The following is a 20,165-nucleotide window of genomic DNA, read 5'->3' on the forward strand; positions in this document are numbered from 1 at the left end:
TTGGATAACTGGAGCCACGGGAGACAAGACTCATGCTATCATGATCAACAAGTCTCAACTTTATTAAACATTCGTTACACTTTTATAAGGTCCTTAATCAGCTCATGCATATTACAAAAACTAAGCTCCTCATTGGTTCTTAGCTACTGACGCAATGTAGCTAGGCAACGCCTTGCAGTTTCTAGAACATTCTTCTTGGGGGCTACATTCCCCTTACTGCTAACCACAACATTCTGTTACTGTATAACAGTTGGTGACAAGGACACCTTGTCCTTGTCGCCTATACGCTAACCAGCTTCACACTGCCATGTCCTTTGTCTTGCAACCATTGGTCTGTAAAACTCTCCACAGGAAGGTGACAGAAAAAACTGACAGCTTGGCTCAGATACTCATCATTATTAGGTCTGGTGCTTTTATTTTGCCCTCACATTTTCTTTCACACAGTTTGACATTACCCTGCTGTCCTGCTGACCCAAGTACAAGCCAAGGAATCAGCTCTGCTGAGGTAAGGTGCTGCTGTGCTCTGTAGCTGCCTCACCCTAGGGACTGGACTGATAGTGCTGTTTTCATAACTAGAAATCACCCCCTTCATCCCAGCACTTCTCTGTCTTTAAAAATTGCATCAGCAGATTCTTTGAACAAAGGGACAGATGTTGTGTTTCATAGCCCAGAGACAGAAAATGAAGAGCTCTCTGTCACTGGCTGTGGCGGAAAAAGGGAATATGAATGCAGATTGTATGGAATGAGTTTCCCCAGACATCTGTAGCTCCAGTCCAGTCCCAGTGTGTAATGGGGAACTGGGGCTAGTGGAGGAATATATTGCTTTTCTGTAAGGGTGCTGGGATGTCATTCAGGTGAACTGAACCCTTACTTGCTGGGCTCTGGAAAGCTCAAGTGAGTTTATGGTGTGTCCTGTCTGTCCCAGCAGGTCTGCTGCATATCCATACACCTAGCAGAGTTTTTCCTTTGCAAAATAGGAACATCCAGTTTAAAGATGATGATAGGCTTTCTCTTACTCCTTTTGCCACTTCTGGGTCCTGATCTCTTCCAAATTGAATTACTGCCTTATATGCTCCAGTGCACCTGAAATCAGTGAAGTCAACGTAGTGTGAGTGATGGTGAAACTGCATGAGAAGACATTAAAGAAATGCAATAGGTTTTACATGGGGAAATAAAGAACAAGAGCAAATAACAGTATGTGAGCCAACTACAAGGCCAAAACAGATGGGGGAAAAAGTACCCCAGAGTTAAAAGGGGTAAACAGTAGAGGAGAAGGGGCAAGATACAGTAACAGAAGTAGCAACAATGCAAGAAAACAGCACACAAAGAAATAGAGTGCCTGGCCAAGAGAACAGCAATCTAGAAACCACAATGAAAGGAACAAGATGAGGGAAGGCAACATGAAATCAGGAGGGTAGAAGCCTTTAGGACAGTTGAACAACAGGGAAACAAAGTTGAAAGTTGAGAGTGTGGGAGGATTTTCCATAAAAAACAAACCAAAACAACAACAAAAAAACAAGTACAGAAGGATGTAATGAAATTGTGTGCTGAATTCATTCTGTTCAGGCTCATTTTCTCAGCAGCCGCAATTGCCGCAGCAACCAGCAATGGAGGAGCTCTCAAGGTCATCTCATCTGCCTGCCTGCAGCACTGAGAGCCTCTCAGAGCCAATAGTGCCTTTTATTTGCTTCCCCCAGCTTTTAATAATGACTAAATATAAACTGAGCTGTTGGCAGTATAAGTTATGTTCTCTGTGAGCAGTAAAAGCATGTGTTAAATCCTGAGGCTAAGGGATACAGCGTGGAGGTGAGGGAGGCTGTAGGATGCAGTAAGTGTTTTAGTGATGATAGACCTGACAATGATTGCCTGTTTCTAGAGAGGTGATTCCAGGTTGTCTGTCCTTCCACAGTTCCACTGAGAAGACAGACAAACAAACCTGGCACTATCATAGCACCCACTTCTCCAATGTGAGACTAGAGAGATTCCTCCATTTTCTGCTCTTTGGTTTCCTTTGACCGTAGGCTGCACAGATAGAAATATACACAGCTGCATAAGATATGTTGTTGAATACACACCAGGATGCCTCGGTCATTCTGGCCCTGCTGCAGGTATTTAATTGTATCAGTTTGAGAAACACTATTATAATGTAATATAATACAGCCCTGCTCTCATCATACATCACTGTGCACGGAAAGTTAAACAACAGGAATGCTTGAAGATCATTAACACCACAGAGAAAGTGATCTTGCCTGAGAGGAGAAATAAAACCCATGACAGTGCAGGGACTCAAAAGGTTTAATGCAACTTTGCTCAAAACTGAGTAGGAATAATTTAGTCTGAACCCAATGGGAATGATGTGCTATAGCTAAACACTGTGCAGAGCCTGTGGCCTCAGCTGTCTCACTCCACAGAGCTTTCAGCTTGGGTGGTGGTGGTAGAAAAACCTAGGGTTTTTCTTTTGATCTTCCCCTAAGTGCATCTCTGACTGCCTGAAATGCATTTTAAAAGGATCCACAATAAGGTAGAAATAGACATAACTATGGTTCAGATTTTTCCTTATAAAATTAGGCATATTGCACTGTCTGGGCTTCCTGTTTGCTTGGGCAATAGAAATCTCTGGATCAGAGCATGGCATTAAGCCACCTACTTCACTAGATGGAGTATATCAAACATTGCCTAACAAAACCAGTCCTTTGTATGGGAACAATGCTAAGTACAACAGCTTATGTCATTCTCCATGGTGGGACATGAGTAGCTCCATATCAATTCACTACCTAGAAGACAAAGAGCCAGAGAAAGCAGACCCTGCAAGAGGACAAATTTCTCACCAGGTCTATCCCCAAAACGGAGGAAGATGAGGTACCTTGTGGAAAGATGTCAAGACACAGAAGCCAAACTGCAGGTGCTGAGGTGTGGTGCTTTGGCAGCCCAACTATTGTTCTGAACAGCCACAGGGAGGGTGGCAGCCCCAGCTCAGCCTCTGCACCACAGCCCAGAGGACAGCAGGAGGTGAGCTCTCTGCTCAGAGGTGGCTGCACTGCCTACAGCTCTTTCTCCTGGACTGCAAGTGCTGAGACATCTCCTGTGCCTCTCTGGAGGCAGAAGGACAAGGGCCAGCATCCACCTGGCTCAACGTGGGCAGCTGCCAGCAGGGACATCTGCACTGGAGCTGTTCAGGCTCTGCTCCCATCAGAGCCAGCAGACATACACTCAGTATAACAAATCAAGCTAGACTCTGCTTCATCTTGTCCTGGAACCAATGTCTGAAATTATTCAGATGAAGGAAACACTGGACATGCATTTATCTCCCGAGTGACTCCATAGAGAAATAGAAGGCTTTGGCCTCCTGTCTCCTATAAAGGAGTCCAGAGCAAGCTGTAGCTGTGTGCAATGTGGATGTCTCAAGCTGTCTGAGATGAGTGTGATGCCAAATGCTTTGTCTGCTCAGCTATAGCTCACAAATTTAACTCAGATCCTGTATTTCTAGCTGGGACAGCCAAGAAGTGAGCAAGGGACTGCAGGGAGCTTGGCACAGGATCCACAGGCAAAACAGTCCACACTAGGGACCCCTCAAAAATTGGAGGAGAAAGCATTTATTTTTTTCTAGAGGAGATAAAAGTCAGAACACAAGGATCTCTTTCTCTTTCTGGTTCTGCTGAAAAGTAGGAAATGGAGAGGAAAAAAAAAAGTATTTATGTAGGCCACAGGTTAGTCAATACATTGAACCTGAGGTCCAGCAGATGAGGCTCTGCATGGCTGAACCAGATGTAAACCACATAATATAAACCACAAATATTAATGAGATGAGCATTTGTTTAGATACTTTGTTTTACAAGGGCACTCAGTAAGAAGCCCTGGGATTGTGTTGCCTTAATCCTTATCTCCCTTCCATATAGCTCAGACTGCAGTAATCCCCCAACACACACACCTGAGACCTTTTTTGATTTATTATCAAGCTGGGGAGAATCTCAGACATAGAATTTACTCCCCCAATCATTAAGTTATCTCCATAAAACATGGTGCATTCAGGCTTGTTACTCTGTCACTGGTTTTTGAAAGCAGCCAAAAATGAAGCTGAAAATCCCATATTTTCAGTAGGAAATCATAAGTCTTCCCTGTCATTTTGGCAGCCCTCTTCCTCCTCTGCCATCCCCTGGAATTCTGTTTTCCAAGCTGATTTCTATAATTTATTTCACTGTGAACCTGACTTGCTACCACTGCTGGTTTCACATATTACACCAGCCCACAGGGAAAGGAGCAGGGCTGTGGCTTTTTATTTCCCTCCAAAAGTAAAGCATTTATGTTGGTGTTGGAGAGGTAGCATCACATCCTCTTGTACCAGGACAGAGGGCTCCATGGAAGCCAGGTGGTGTCTTGATACAGTTTTCTGAATCTGGCGAGTGTAGATGAGGGCAGATCTGCCAGGCAGACTGTCTCAGGCCTGTCCTGGGCTGGGCAGGTATTGCAGCTCACCTGTGCTCTCCAGCTGAGGAACCTGGTGACATTTCCCTCACCCTCGGTCAACCCCGTTCCGAGTTCCCTTCATCTCCTCTGCGCTGGGGCTGACCAGGGACCGCGATGACTGTAAAACGTGAGGATCAATTCTCTGCCCTCCCCTCTTGCTATTAATAGGTAGAAACGGCAAAGAGTTGGTTATTTTCTGGCTGACCACGAGATGGTGGTAAATGCTAGCGCTGGGCCGGTGCCGGAGCATCTCCCGGCCAGCACCATCCTCCCGTGCCCTCCCCTAGCAAAACCCTGCCGAGCCACGGGGTTCTGCTGGCAGCCGCAGCTGCTGTGTTCATTATAGCCCCATTTTCTCACCTTCTGAATAGTTTTCCTTTTTATGTGACAGTCCCTACCCTGGACAGTCGGACTCACCATTCTATTGACTCCTTGTTACCTTCTCCCTGCTGCTGAGGTTAGAGGTTTGCTGCAGAGCTCCCTTCCAGCCCCGTGTCCCCCACCCACCATCTCACAACGTGCAGGGAAGAAAAGATCTTGATGGGGATTGCACCTGGGGTTTGTCACCTGGGCGTTATTGGGGGAAAAACAGGATTGTCAGGCCAAGGAAACCCATCTTACTGCCCTGGCTCCCCAGCACACTGGCACAGGACTTGCTGCCCAGTAATAAATGCCTCCTTACAACTCTAACCCCTTGGTTTATAACCTCTAATGTTCTCTTCCAGTCCTTCCATGTAGCTCGATTTGGTGTGAAATGTTTCAAAAATCTCTGGTAACACAGATGGAGAGCAGGATCAGATGGGGGTCCAGCCCCAAGCTTCTGCCTCCAGCCACCAAGGGACAGAGCATCACCAGTGACTGTGGGTGTCTTGCTGAGAGGATGGGTGAGTTTGAGTTTCCTTGCACAGGAAAAAGGCAGCTGGTGTGGCAGTGCTCATCAGTGCAGCCATGTCAGGGATGACTTCAGAGTGACACAGAGGCACCTTTCCCACGGCAAAGGAAAGGAGAGAGGGAACCTCACTGGACTGTGTTAGCCAAATAGCTCAGGAGGGGATATGTGTCAGGCAACATAAGACAGCATCCACACATGTGTCATCTGGGCCCAGATTCTGAGGTTTAATCCAAGATGCTGGCAGAGCTGATGCTGATGTGAACAAATTAGGTCCTAACACACACTGGACAGCTCATACTTGCTGCCTCCTGACTGAGACCTCTGCTCTTTGTGTGAAGCTGCTCCTTGGCTCTGCTCCTGTGCAAACTCAGCAGAGTCACTTAGATGGCAGGTGCTTTAAGAGGATCTCTTTGATCCAGAAAAGAGGACGTGAGACTTGGCAGAGCTCCGGGGTCTCACAGCCCTGCTTCTCACAACCAACTTGGACAGCATAAGGATGCAAACTGCAGCTGCCCTGGCAGGCCAGCAACTTGTCTTGGGGAATAGAGAGGATGCTGAAACCACAAAAAGGAGCCATAGGAGCCTGAGCATACAAGCTACCTGGCTGTTGCTGAACACCTAGTAGTGCCATACTGCATGACTTAAGCAGCCATGTGCTGCAGGGTCCACTTAGTGACAGAAATATTTTTTCTTTTCAGTTAAGGGCTGCATTATTTCTCCAGCCTTAAATCTCATGTTTCTAATGCATTTTACCAATCTTCTTTCAGGCAGAAGTTAGTAGTGTCAGCCATCTGAGTTGGTTATAGCAACACTGACCTCACCTGAATGTCAGGATTCATTCTGAGCACTTGAGAGACACATTGGTGCTGGGTGATGAAGTTATACTCAGGAACAGCTGTTAGAAATTAATACTTAGCAAAGTCTTTACTTATGCAAGGAAGCAAAACACTCAGATATTCTGTGCATGACTTAGCTACACTCTGCTTCAGCCCTTTGGTTTAGTTAAACCTTTATAACCTCATTTGTATAGCCAAGCTGGCTTGGCACATTATTGGGTTTGGCTCCAAACTTCATTACACAGAAAGCAGAATCTGAGATATGTGTAGCCATAAAATCAATTCACTGAAGACACTCAGTGAAAAACAAAGAGCTAAATAAATCTGATCCAAACCACAACTGATCCCACATCGATCCTTGAGTCCAGCTTTTTTTTCAGAGTTCAAGACTGAAAGACAGAAGAATTGAAGTTACATGGTTGGTAGTGCAACCTATGGTTAAGACTGCCTAACACATCCTGCCCTCTGGATCCTGGGTTTATTTGTGTTTTTTTGCAGCAAATACACTAAAGTTTCCCTTTCCAGGTGTGTGTTGAAGGCTCAGGTTTCTTCAAGGTTTTCAACTAAAACAGCTCCACATTTCTGAGAGCATCCTTTTTCCTTAACCTAATAGTGACCAGGTTTAAGAAAACCAAAAATGCACATCCCAGTACCCTCATAATCTTCCTCAAAAAGCTGTGGTGCTTTTTTACTGGGAGAGGGACTTGGAACCGGAAAAAATAGCAACCTTACTGTGGAGATGGACTTTTTCTCATCTCAGTGAAAAGTCTGTTTCAATTTGGCCAATTCATAAGCTTTGGAAAAAACCCAAGCCAGCTGTACTTCACACGTGCTCACCAGAGGCCAGCTAGAGCTTGCAGGCTTCATTCTCTGGTGAGTTCATGAGCACAGGACATGCTCCAGGGCTCAGAGCAGGACATCCATAACAATTGCAATTTCTGTCTGCTTCAGGCCAGAGCACCTCTAAATCCTGATACTCAAGAGTTGAAAGCATGGATTTTAAATTTCATTTTTTTTTTTTAAACTCATTTTTTTTTCCAGGCTACATGAAGGATGTCAGCTGAACTGCATTCAGAGGAGGTGAAACATGCAAGAGAAGGAGAGTTTGGTAGAGTTGGAGCATACAAAATGAGCCCTGGCAAAAAGGTGATGTGACCCAAAGTGTGTGGAGGATGGGGGAAAACTGGGAGACAGAGAGGAGACTGAGGCACAGCAATGCAGCTGGGGAACTGTGCAGGCAAGGGATATGAGGGATGTTATTTCAGCCTCTGCTCTTTATTCTGAGCTCACCTGAGTTCACTTGGAAGGCTTTCCCCTACCTTGCTGACTGTATGTTAGAGACACCTGGTTATGAAGACAGAGCAACACATTTCCTCCCAACACTGTCATAGTGAATGTTATAAAGAAAGATCCAAAACTTCACAAAACAGAGTGCTCATTGAACACCCACAAAGTGTAAGGAAGGGCATTATCATTATATTGTGCTTAGAAAACCAGAGTCTATAAGTATTTCATTATTATTTAACCCAAGAAGTACAATGCAGGAAGACAGCTGTATCGTGGTTTGTGGATGTACTTTATATGTTCCCCTTGCCTTCTACAGCAGATGTAATTCTTAATTTTTTTCTGCAAATGAGGCTTAATTTAAGTCAGGCATCTAAGGAATATGGGATGAAAAAATTAAAACTGCATGTGGAAGAATTTGGCCTGGGCTGACAAAAAAGGGAGGAGAACCTTAAGCCTGGCACACCCTTATTTGATTATTCTATGGTATCTTTGATATCAAAGTTGCTCCAGACTTTGAGGCTTCAGGAGCAAGGCTCCTTTTCAGGACGTCCTCAAATTTGAGAGAGGGTTTTCTTCTAAAGCATAAAATTTGTCTTACTGAAAAAAGGAATGGGAAGTCCCTGTTGACTTCAGCTGAGCCTGGTCTGGCCCCTGGTTATGCTGCCTCTGTTGTGTACACGGTGTAAACCCAGTGGTGCTGCCAGTGCCCACCACCTGCTTGGAGATTCCCTGCTCCGATGGAGCATCCCACAGTGACTGCAGCTCCACTGCTTGGCTTCAGTTCCCATTCCCAGCTTCTTCAGAGCTTGTTGATGGGCCACCAAGGCTTTATCACTGTGACTGGCATTCCTGGTGATGGTCACACCTGTCCCTGATCACACCTTTACTTTTATACATGTTGCACTGCCAAGAATAATTGTTAGTTCTAAATCAGCTCCTTTAGCAGCAGTTGGTTTTCCAAAGGGACACAGAGGATGGGCTAGTGACAACAGCCACCTGGCATTTCCATCTCTCCGGTGTAAATGGGGATGTGTTCTAAGTATTGCAACTTCTTGTCTCTCTGGTTATCTTGTCACAGAACAGGGATACAATTAACAGCATCAGGATATACCCACACAATCTCTTATTACTGTTTCAACATAGAAAACAGTAACATATCCTGTGCTGGCAGGAGTACTATTAAGAGCAAAATTATTTGTCAGCTCTTTGGAATATATTTCCTTTTCTGACAAATAAAACCACCATTTATTCAGTAACTTCTACTTTCTGTGTTTAATCAGCAGTGTGGATTACGTTACTCACTTGTATTTATTTCTGCCTTGACTGCAATTGAGTCCTATCTACAAATGCATGGTTTCATGAAGAAGTAATTCTGCATTTTAATTTATCCTCCCTGGCTACAGAAAATCATGTGTTTTATTAAAAAACTTCTTTTCAACATGTGTCAGTATGTGATTTTCCTAATGGAATTCTTTGTGGTCAACAGGAGTTTTAGTAAAGCACGACTGCAAAACAGCTTCTTTTACACCTCATGTAACAAGTGAAGCCTTCTTAGCTTATAAGAGAAAAAACCTGCTCAGATTGTATAGATGAGAGACAATTTTTTATAGTCTCTTTATCACACAAAACTTTAAAACACTTGTGTGCAAACTAACATATAGACAAAGCCATTTTCTGGGCCTATAATGTTTCTGCTAAAAGTGCAACATTTAGAGGAGATGTAAATGTCTGCTAAACCATAAGTCAAAAACCTTTACCAGGGACTGTTATGCATACAGCATGAAAAGTAATTTAGCTTAATACCTCCAGTTCAGGTTTCAGCCTTGAGAACTCTGCATATTCTTTTATTTGGGCCTAATGATGTTGTACAGCATTTGATACTTCTTGGGATCATTACAGTGTTAACAGTCCCATCTTGGCCAACTCCAAATTACATTCTCTCTAGCTCACTTTCCCCTGTGGTCCCAACTGGATGAAATAATTGTGCAGCTGAGTAAGGCCAGGGGCTTGCTGCATCCAGAAATTCAAACTGCTTTGGCAATTTCAGCATCTGTGGGTGTCTCTGAAGAGGCCAGAGAAGGAGGGTCTTGGTGCAGAGTATGAGACCACAACAGGCCCAGTGGTGACAAGGTCTGCCAGTCCTGTGATGTGCCAGGCTCACTACTAACATGGAAAGACACTTCAAACATTCAACACTTCACAGCAGAACCCTTCCCCTTTTCCTCATTTCATGACTGCAGTCTGGAGGTTGCAGCTGCCTGCACACTGGTTTGAGCTCTCAGGGCCATCTCTGGTTCCACCTTGTCCCTAGGGCTATTAAATTTTGGGTGCAGAAATGCCTTTGGCACCAGTTAGTCCTGCTGGCCCTATGGATTTTATAATCTCCTCCAACCTTTACCAGAACATGTAGGAAGTGGAAAGCAGAGAACATGGACCGGTGGGGAAAATACTGTAGCTTTGGCTCTCCTCAAACCAGGAGTCACATCTCCTACTTCCAGTGACTGGGGTTTGATGCCCTGAAGCAGGCATCATCCTCCAACTTGTTGCCTGTCTGTACTTCAAGGCATGAGTGAAGCCCAGCTCACCTTTGAGTGACCCTCTGCAGACAACACCAGGTCCTGTGCTTGCTGCAAACAAGCCAAGTGGGCTTCAGGACCTACATTTCTCCAAAAGCCTTTGTACTGGCAGCCCATGGTGATGGTGGCCTCAGTTTGTGGTGGTGGGACTGGGAGCTGAGGGACCCATTTGCTGCAAAGGCTTTGTGGGAAGACTGACAGTTCAGCCCAGCAGCTCTTTGCCACCATACAGCCAGAGGACTGACAGCAGCCTCAGCCCTTAAACATCTGCATCCCCTGTAGTATCTCAGGGCCAACTGGGCAAACAGGTTAAAATGGCTCTGGTTTGAATTAGTCACGCAGGGAACATAAACATCAAAATGTCCTTCAAAAACCGAGTTCCCATACAAGATGAAAGGGAGGCAGAATGGCTGTGGAATAGTTTGTACAACCATAACAAGTGAAGTTTTCACATTACAAATATGACCCAGGAAGAAGTCATTATTTTTCAGGGTATCTTCTGGTCCTGTGTGTTTACTTACAGCCACGCAAACTGTCCATCAGAGGAAGAACAGAGGCAAGAGGGAGATCCAGGTCAGATGTTCACTACAGAGAGTCCACGAACTCCTCTTGGAATAGCAACACCTACTGTCAATCCACCAGCAACAGGTGCCTTCCCCTCTCCACTGGCACTGGCCAATAAATGCCAGTCCTCAAAAGGAGAATGCAGCTTTAAGGGGGGCATTGGTGGTCTGTCTGTCAGCAGCTCATGGGGCTGAATGCAAATAACTGAATTCTTTGCATCCAGGAGGGGAACGGGGGAAATTCATCAGTCTGAAAAGTGATGAGGGATTCCAAGTTTGGAAGAAAACAGAGCAGTCAGTCCAGGGTAGGGATGCAAATCTGGGACTGAACTGATGAAATTCAACAAGGGGAAGTGTAGAGTTTTGCATTTGGGGAAGAACAACACGATGTCCCAGTATAGGTTGGGGGCTGACCTGCTGGAGAGCAGTGTAGGTGAAAGAGACCTGGGGGTCCTGGTAGACAAGAAGATGACCATGAGCCAGCAATGTGCCCTTGTGGCCAAGAAGGCCAATGGCATCCTGGGGTGCATTAGAAAGGGTGTGGTTAGTAGGTCAAGAGAGGTTCTCCTCCCCCTCTATTCTGCATTGGTGAGGCCGCACCTGAAGTATTGTGTCCAGTTCTGGGCCCCTCAGTTCAAGAAGGACAGGGAAGTGCTTGAAAGAGTCCAGCGCAGAGCTACTAAGATGATTAAGGGAGTGGAACATCTCCCTTATGAGGAAAGGCTGAGGGAGCTGGGTCTCTTTAGTTTGGAGAAAAGGAGACTGAGAGGTGACCTCATCAATGTTTTCAAATATGTAAGGGGTGAGTGTCAGGGAGATGGAGTTAGGCTTTTCTCAGTGGTGACCAGTGATAGGACAAGGGGTAATGGGTGTAAATTGGAGCATAGGAGGTTCAAGTTGAGTATCAGAAAAATTTTTTTTACTGTAAGGGTGACGGAGCCCTGGAACAGGCTGCCCAGGGGGGTTGTGGAGTCTCCTTCACTGGAGACATTCAAAACCCGCCTGGACACGTTCCTAGGAGATGTACTCTAGGGGGCCCTGCTCTGGCAGGGCGGGTTGGACTAGATGATCTTTTGAGGTCCCTTCCAACCTCTAGGATTCTATGATTCTATGATTCTATGAACCAGGACAGGTAGGAGAAACACTCACCATGTTAACAGGAAAATTTGTCCCCACATGGGGAGCAGGTCTTCCCTGGAATCAATCAGATGTGGTCATGACTGGCTGGAGCTGATGTTTCTATTTTTTTTTAAATAAAATTATTGCTGCTTTTCCTTCTCTGGACTTATTCTCTGCTTTGTTTCAGTTGCGTGACATTTGCCATTATCCAAACATAAAATAACAATTTTTTTTGGTTTTGTCTTATGCTTAGCTAATTGTGCAACTTGCTTCACTGGAATCACAGAACTCCAAACTGATCAGACAAGCAAGAACATGAAAATGAGGACAGGAGAAACTCCATCATGTTCACTTTACTACCATCTAAGCCACTCTGATAAAAAGTGACTTAGAACTGTGGGCTAGGACCAAACTGTGGTTTCCACGTTCATAAAGGAAAAGCCTTTATAAAGTGGCTGCCAAGATCTCGAATGTATCAACTGCTTTTCCATTGCCTTTCTGTGCCAGGTTTATTTGGAGGTGGTGGAGGGAGAAGTCTTTTACTTAATTTTTAACACCAAGCCCAGAATTTGAATCCTGCTCCTGGTTTCCATTGTTACCCAATCCCAAAATAGTTACCTCTCTCTCCCCAAAGTGAGTGTATACATATATATATATACATATTCTATACATGCGAACATTCCAACAATCTGGGGGCAAATTTTTCAGTAATAAACCAAAGGTTCTACAGGCATGCCATGTTCTACTGAAGGAAGAAACCCCAAGTATTACACTAGTAAAAAGCTTCAGGGGACTGCAATGGACTGCACCAGGCTGGAGCCCCTCAGGTGTCCTACTCAGTCATTTCCTCATTGTAGCATCAGTCAGTGCTTTAGTTTTCTGTCTCACTTCCCTTTTTGTGTTTTCCATTATTTAAGTTAATATTTCCTTACTAGCCCCATTCCTTCCACAAAAATAAACACAGGAGTAACATTGTGGAACTAGCACATAGTGGTGGTGTTGCTGGCTGTAAAAGGTTTACATACAGTTTATGCATACTAATGCAGCAGTACTCAAGGGAAATTGCTTTTATAAGATGCAGAAAAATCAAGACAGCTGGAAAAACAAGTTTTTGAGCATATGGGTCCGTCAGATTTAAAATGTCTCTGAAAGCTGGGTGGCATTTGCTACCAAGATAGACTCCATGTATTTATTTGCAACACCTCTTCCTACCCCTGGGCTGGTCCAGTCTGTTTGCCAGGACTGTCTGTGCAGTGACTGTGGTGTGGCAGAGCCTGATTCCTGGCCAGAGCTGTGGTACTGCCAGATTAACTAAAAGGCAGCAAGTGGTGAAGGTGTTCACAGGTGAAAAGGTACTGAGCAATGAAACTGAGCTGGTGGTGCTGTGGGTTGGAACAAGCACAAATTGATTCTAATGCATTTTAGCTGCACAGAAAAAAAAAAAAAAAAAGACAAGTTGCTTCCATTGACTCATTCTCACACAAATCCTTCTGTCAAGGACTTAAAACCTCACTCACAGACTTTTTGTAAGCAGTCTCTGTTAATCAAGTTACAAACACAAAAGTGCAGAAAATAACTGAACAAGTAGGCAGGACAGAAAAGTTGAATGAGCGTTGGCTCTTCTTATTTTAATGAAGAAATATTTCAAGTTAATATCAGTGCATATTTAGAAATAGCATGTGATACTCCCAATGCCAAATACATCAGCAAATAACAGTTTCAAAACTTTATAAATTAATGACAAGGAAAAAAATAATTAAGATTAACATAGACAATAAAGTTCAAAATAAACATCCTGTTTGTTGCACTGTGTCAATTATTTTCCTGATACTTAAACAGTAAGAGAAATCCAGTATTTCGTGGTAATCAGTCTCTTCAAAATAGCAGTTATTTTTCTACAAATGAATTAAGCAGTTTGCATTTATTTTTGATTTATAATTAAATGTTATTCTTAGATGTTACAAAGAAATTTAGTCATGTCAGAGTAAAATTTCAGTCTGATTTAAAATCACACTAGCATAGGAATGCTGGCTTCTGGTTTACCCACTCAAAGCAGTCAGCTGAGAATAGGAAGAACTACATGTGAGCACATTTGGCTGTTACATAAAATGGCTTTTTTTTTTTTTGTCTGGTCTCACAGCTTCATAACAATACTGTTTTTCAACACTGTTCCCAGTCATTGTTTTTAAAATGGTTCATCAACATATCCTGAATCAATCACTGATATAAATAACTCCAGTGACAAAATCCATTATGGAAGGACACAGAACTGCAAACTGAAAGTTGTACCAAATGAGTTTAAGGTGGAACTGCAATTATTACTCAATAAAATTCTGTAAAAAAACAAAAAACAATCAAAAAACAAAAAAAAACCCCAACCAACAACAACAACAAAAAACCCCACACACAGTAAATGCAGTATCTTTAACTGGCAATGGTGGAATCTGAAAAACTGAGTTATAATTCTAAGAGACATTTAACTCACGATGGACTCTAACACAAGACAAATTGCACTGAAGCTAAAAAGAGATGCACATTTAAAGCTTGCAAGAGTGATACAAAAATATTCTCTAGATCTTTCATTTTTTTATATAGGGAGTCCAGTTCCCTAATGGAAGAAGGTAAAGTACATCCTCTTTCCTACTCCATCACTGTACATATAGATTATTCCCTTGATACCAGGAAATGTTGCTTCCCAACTAAAGTATCAGCCATGGGAATTGCAGACTTGCTGGTATTAAGGATGTGTCGCTTTTGCTTTTAGGAGTGTGTTTTCAAGCAGGTGAAATACTGCTAGGATAGTGATTTCTTCCACTACCAGTCTACTGTGCAAATCACATACGTTGACCCTGTAACTTCAATCCAACTGCAGCCTGCATTGCCTAGAATAATTGGAGAATCTCATGTGAGACTACAGCATGGAGAAGACAGAAGGTTATGAAACACCAGGCTAAATCAGATTAGTGGGAAAAGGCACATGCTTCGGATTTAGCAGGAACATCTGAAGGTTCCTCCTTACCATACCCTTACACTCCTGAAGTTACAGTAATTCCATGCATTACTCAAATGACACAGTTTGCTTCCAGAAAATCGTGAGGTAACAGGAAACTTCTACTCATGGCACGTACACACGAAAGGTCTGTGAGCTCAGCTGGAAGTCTTGAGGTGCTAGGGATAATGCAGACGTGGGTAGGCTACAGTCTGGTTAGGCCAGAAAAAAAAAACCTTAACATGTCATTCATTATACTGCATACATTACTTTTATGCACAGATACAGGGTGCTCAAAATAAGCTGTTTGCTCAGTAAAATTTCATGTTTTGCATATGTCAAATAATCAGCTAATACTGCAATATAGTCAAAAATCATGCACTAGATAAACGGAGCTTCTTCCCCATGAACTGCAGTTCTCAAGAACGTTTTTTTCTGCTTCAGGTAACATCTCAATTTGCCAGCTTGCATAGTCCCTTTTAAAGAACAGTATTTAGCTAAAACTGAAAAGCAAAATTAAAAAAAAGAAAGAAGTTTTGATTTTAGTTGCGAGACAGCTGGGATAGATGCAACTGAACTGCTGCAATGCACCAAAGAGTAATGAAAATTCAACATAAGTATCTGAAGAATAAATATATACCCTAAATTATTATCTGTAAATACATTCACAGGTCCACTTAAGACACCCTTATGCATAACTTCATCAAATCCTCAGACAGAGATGGATGTTAATTCATGGGGAAAGCAATTTATCATACGACTCGGTTTATCTGTCATTATTCTGCAAAAATCAGTAGCAAATTTGAAAATCTACGTTTATTTTCCCCAGGCCAACCACACAGAGGCTTAAGTCACAAATTCTACTGTTTCCAATTTTCAATCAATAAGGCTTTTTATTTACACTTTTTCTTACTATAAAGTCAGGAAAAAGTTCGGTGCAATGTGCAAGAAAAGACTGCACATTTCACTGATTGGAGACCAACACCTGCTTATGGTTTAATGCTAACCCACAGGCAGCCAATTAAAGTCCCATATATCCACGTTTTTACATAAAGTTTCCTTCCAGATTCTGTCAGGAGCATACTAGCAGTCAGGCCACCTAAAAACAGCAAAGATGGCAAAGTTTTCTTGAGGCTCAGTTTGGAATGAACACTTTTCCCAGGGAATTTATTTCTTCTTTTAGAATCCTTTGCATCATAAAACTCTATTAGTAACCTACAAGCAGACAAAAAGAGATGGTCAAAGTCATGCAGTAGTGTAAGAAGTTTTTAAACAGCTTGCTTCATACAGTAACTGCTTCTAATCAGAGAGTATTTAACCAATGATTTAATAATACCTGGCAGCTCACCTTGTAAGTTTAAAGCAATCAGTATGCCTTAAGAATATGATTCAAAGTAATGGTGTAATCAAAGTACTGAACCTGAACCCATGTGAGAAATAAAAGCAGGTTTTCCAGAGGGATCACTTTTAACTGAATATAAAAGTTGAAAAGAATCTTTTTCATTCAGCATCCAGAAAAAAAAGACCAGAGTACTGGGCAATACTGTAGGACAAAAAAGCACTCAGTTACTCACTGAACACTGAATGTAAGGAGGAATTACCATCAAATAAACCAGTAACAAGGAAAACCTGGACTGGCAAATGAGAAAACATCAAATGAAAACCAATGAAAACATGGCAAATGAAACCATCATCTCTCAAACAGTACCAACTCACATGCAGGTCCAAGGTCCCTCAGGATCAGAATCCTTATGATTCTATGATCTGTTGCATATGCTTACTGGTGACCTTATCTAGAAATGCTGGGCAGGGCCAGGCACTTCAGGTATGCCATGATTCTAAGACAGACAGATAAAACTTGTTTACCTCATTTCCCTAATGAAGGTAGGGATCTCAGAATTACTTTGGTTTTTATCCAGTTGATGTCTCATGGAAGATGCATAAAGATTTTGGCAGAAGAGATTAGATCAAGACCTGCTGCTTTCTGACTCTAATTATGAGACTAGAATCAAACTCCTTTTGCTTGCTTGCCTACCTCAGGCATCTTACGTTCCTGACTGTGCATGACTCAGCTTCAAGAAGATAAATGGAGAATATTCAGATGAATATGAGTCTTGCCTGAAAGATGGATTCACAGCTCCTCAGTCTAAGGACAGACTAAAGTCCAGGAATCCCAACCTCCTGAGCAAAAGCTTTACCCACAAGGGTATTACGCAAAACATGCCCAGGAGGACCAACACCACTTCTCATCAAAAACACTACAGCTTGCACTGCTGGTAACAAAGAAAACATGGGTACATCTGTTAAAATAAAAGAATGAAGATAGCTTCTTTATGCAGAAAATTCTACATATGGCTACTCACTTATCCTTTATTTCAAAGCGCTCATGGAGCCACCTTCTCATGTACATCTGCTCTTCTGGAATGTCCTTCAGTTCAATTCGATCAATGAAAATATGAACTCTTGGGCATTCCTTGCAAAGAAACTCTAAAAAGAGAGCAAAACAACAGGACTCAGTTACAGAAACATTGTAGGGCATTTATTTGTCTAAAATTCACTGAGGATCTGACCTCACACCTCTTACGTGCCTTGGAAGCCTAACTTCAGTTTTCAAAAGCATCCTTTCTGTATGTTCAGACCCTGAGCATTTCAGTGAACTTAGAAGCCATCCAGCCTACAAGCTTTTGAAGGGCTGGCCCATTATCATGGCTTCTCAGTAGCATGGGAAGATTGTTCTGAAATGCTCTCTGATACCTGCAAAATGCTGTGCTTGGAAAGATTACCCTTCTACCTCAGCAACAATCAACCTACTCTGTAGTGTGGGATGCAGTAACTTCAATGTCAGCAAGTTACCCAGCCTGCAATTTTGATAAAAGTTAATAATCCTCCTTCTTATCCTTCTTAAAATCTAAATTTTGTTTGATCCTATATCACAAAATCTGAATTACAGTGATTTTCCAAAGCATCTCCAGGAGAAAGTGAGCTTCAGTTTTAAGCAATAACCTATAATTAAAAAGTGGAATAAAGCAAAAGACTCAGAACAAAAGGCTGCTTTTCATTTTGGATCCTTTAATTTTTCTTCTGTCATACAGTGTTACAAAGCTCAAGACAGCCCTATTACAATTTCACCTCCACCATTTCCTCAATTTGCCCCCAGAAAAATCTAACAAGCAAGTGTTAAACCAGTTGGAAACAAAACTCCATTAGTCAAAAAGCCTTGGGGGAATTTCTTCTAACAAGTGGTAAAAATACTGTATTTGGGATGAAAAACCCACCATTATTTGTATATTAGTATTTTTTTGCATTTATCAATAGCAAGGGTTACTGCAGTAACCATAGCATCCCTGTACAGAAGGATGCATGATGTGGTGATGCAAGTCCTTGGGACTCTGGACAATCTTCATCTGAAAAGGGACCAGAAGTGTCTTCTCACAATACAGATGGGCAAGAAATTTAACACAGACTGGGTGGTCCTTTTAGGTTGTTCACATTTTTTTGATAGCAGTGCAGATGTACAAAAGACTTTGACCCCTAACTATCAGGGGTATCGTAAGGAATGACTGTGCAAAATAATTGTCACTGCATGCACATCTTTATTATTGTCTGCCAAAGCAGATATCCCCCTATTTGTTTTTCTTCTTCACAGGACTTTGTTGTAAAAACAACCCTTATCATAAACTAGAAATTGCCTTAAAGAATTTTAAAAGCTTGTTCATGCAAATGTGTTTGCATGCTTGTAGAGGGGGAGGGCAGAAGAGATAAAGAGATCAGTAACACCTTGCAGCATTTTGGTGCAGCAATTTGTAAGGTGCTGTGTGCAGTTCTGTCCAGTGCTCTGGCAGAGAAAGCCCTCAGGGAACAGCACTGCAGTGTCAAGGGAGCAGCATGGCCCATGCACCATCACCTGAAGGAATGGCTGAGGGCTCAAACCAGAAACATGTCCACCTCTGAGCCATGGAGTAACAAACACAGCTGTCACTAGGAACTTTCTGGTAAAACCATCTCCAAGCTACAGATCAGAGATGTCAGCAAGTTAAATATATTGTATTCAGGTTTCTGTGCCAGGTTTTCACTAACCATGAAGAAGTCAGTGTTCATGTATCTGAGAGCTGGTTTTCCTCTTGCTTTTAGTGCGAAAAAAGGATTTTCCAGGCCTGCTTCTCTGAGGATACTATCCAGGCCACTGTATGAAGGTCATTCACTATATGAGCATTTAAAAGCATACTATTAATATTTAAAAATGACAGACGCATATTCCATGTCTTAAATGCTTATAATGCTCCCTGATGTACAAATCCTCTTTTTGAGTGGCATTACCTATTAAATGGAACATTCTAAAAATATGCAAAACTGTATTCCAGAAAACAAATGCCTCGAAGCCAGATGATGCACTCTTTTTTTTGTACTAGACTTCTGGGAAAAACATCTAGGCTGTACATATTCAGCTAGGGCTAACAAACTGGCTTTAGAAGTTATTTAAAACATTTTGTGCATTGTATAGTTATGTTTCTTTCGCTTCATAGCTCACAGGTCTTTCTGTATAGGTACAACCAGTTCTTCCCTTCTGCTACTTACAACCTTAGTGAGGGAAATTATAAAACAAGCAAAATTCCAAGTAGATGAGCTAGCATTATTAAGTGTAACACCACAGTTATATGCTATTTGGTCATTTAAAGATATCACTAGAGTACATTATCAATAATAAGCTATAGTTAACAAAACATGAATAAGACAGATGTTTCAAAAAAGCCACTTTCCTCACTAAACTTGAAATGCAGCCACCCGACAAATCTGCTGAGATACAAAAACAACTCATCCACAAATATCTAAGCATTGCTTACACCCAGATTCCAACAGCAGTTGACTCTGGTCACCTTTAACCAATCTACACTGATTGCCTGTATGTTAAGATGCTCATTTCCCAGCTTTGAAAATCCCCAAGCCACTCTCCACAGCCAGACCCTCCCTTGCAGTGAGACTCAGTACAGCCCCCCTCAAGTCTGTGGGATCTGCAGCTGCAGGTGGTCCCCCAGAAAGGATCACGATTCCCACATACTGATCCAAAGCCATTTTATCCAAAACATGGACATCCAGTACATCTGCAGGTGACATTGTAACACATGTAATCAAGCTAATCAGGGAATCTGACTAGTATTTGAATTATCCAGTTCCTGTCGGGGAATTAGTTAATGCAACTAATCAATTTTTTTGTTGCTACATGAACAATGTCATTGCAATCACCTAAGAACACCACTAGATAACAACAATATCTTGAGAGGTTGTTTTTGAGAAGAAACAGATGGATTTTATCACCACAGCCTCAAAAGGTTTGTGGTGGTCCCACGACCCTTAATTTCACATTAGCTTAACTCCCAAAAGGCTTATGTAATTAAGCTAATAAACAAAATCTTATCAAAGTAATTTATTACGTGCAAATTA

At 42.4% G+C, this 20,165-nt stretch overlaps 1 protein-coding gene across 1 annotated transcript in view; it reads right to left on the bottom strand.

Annotated features, from left to right (window-relative positions):
• Nucleotides 1–13,333: 13,333 nt before the first annotated feature.
• AGPAT5 (1-acylglycerol-3-phosphate O-acyltransferase 5) overlaps nt 13,334–20,165 on the bottom strand; it is a 49,202-nt gene continuing 42,370 nt past the window's right edge. Inside the window, exons 7-8 of the mRNA XM_071741760.1 lie at nt 17,090–17,213; nt 13,334–15,941 (exon numbers count right to left, since the gene is read on the bottom strand). Coding sequence (XP_071597861.1) covers nt 15,716–15,941; nt 17,090–17,213 — 350 coding nt within the window. The 3' untranslated portion in view covers nt 13,334–15,715. The remainder of the gene's footprint in view (nt 15,942–17,089; nt 17,214–20,165) is intronic.

Source organism: Heliangelus exortis, chromosome 3 (genome assembly GCF_036169615.1).
Source record: "Heliangelus exortis chromosome 3, bHelExo1.hap1, whole genome shotgun sequence".
Lineage (NCBI taxonomy): Eukaryota > Metazoa > Chordata > Aves > Apodiformes > Trochilidae > Heliangelus > Heliangelus exortis.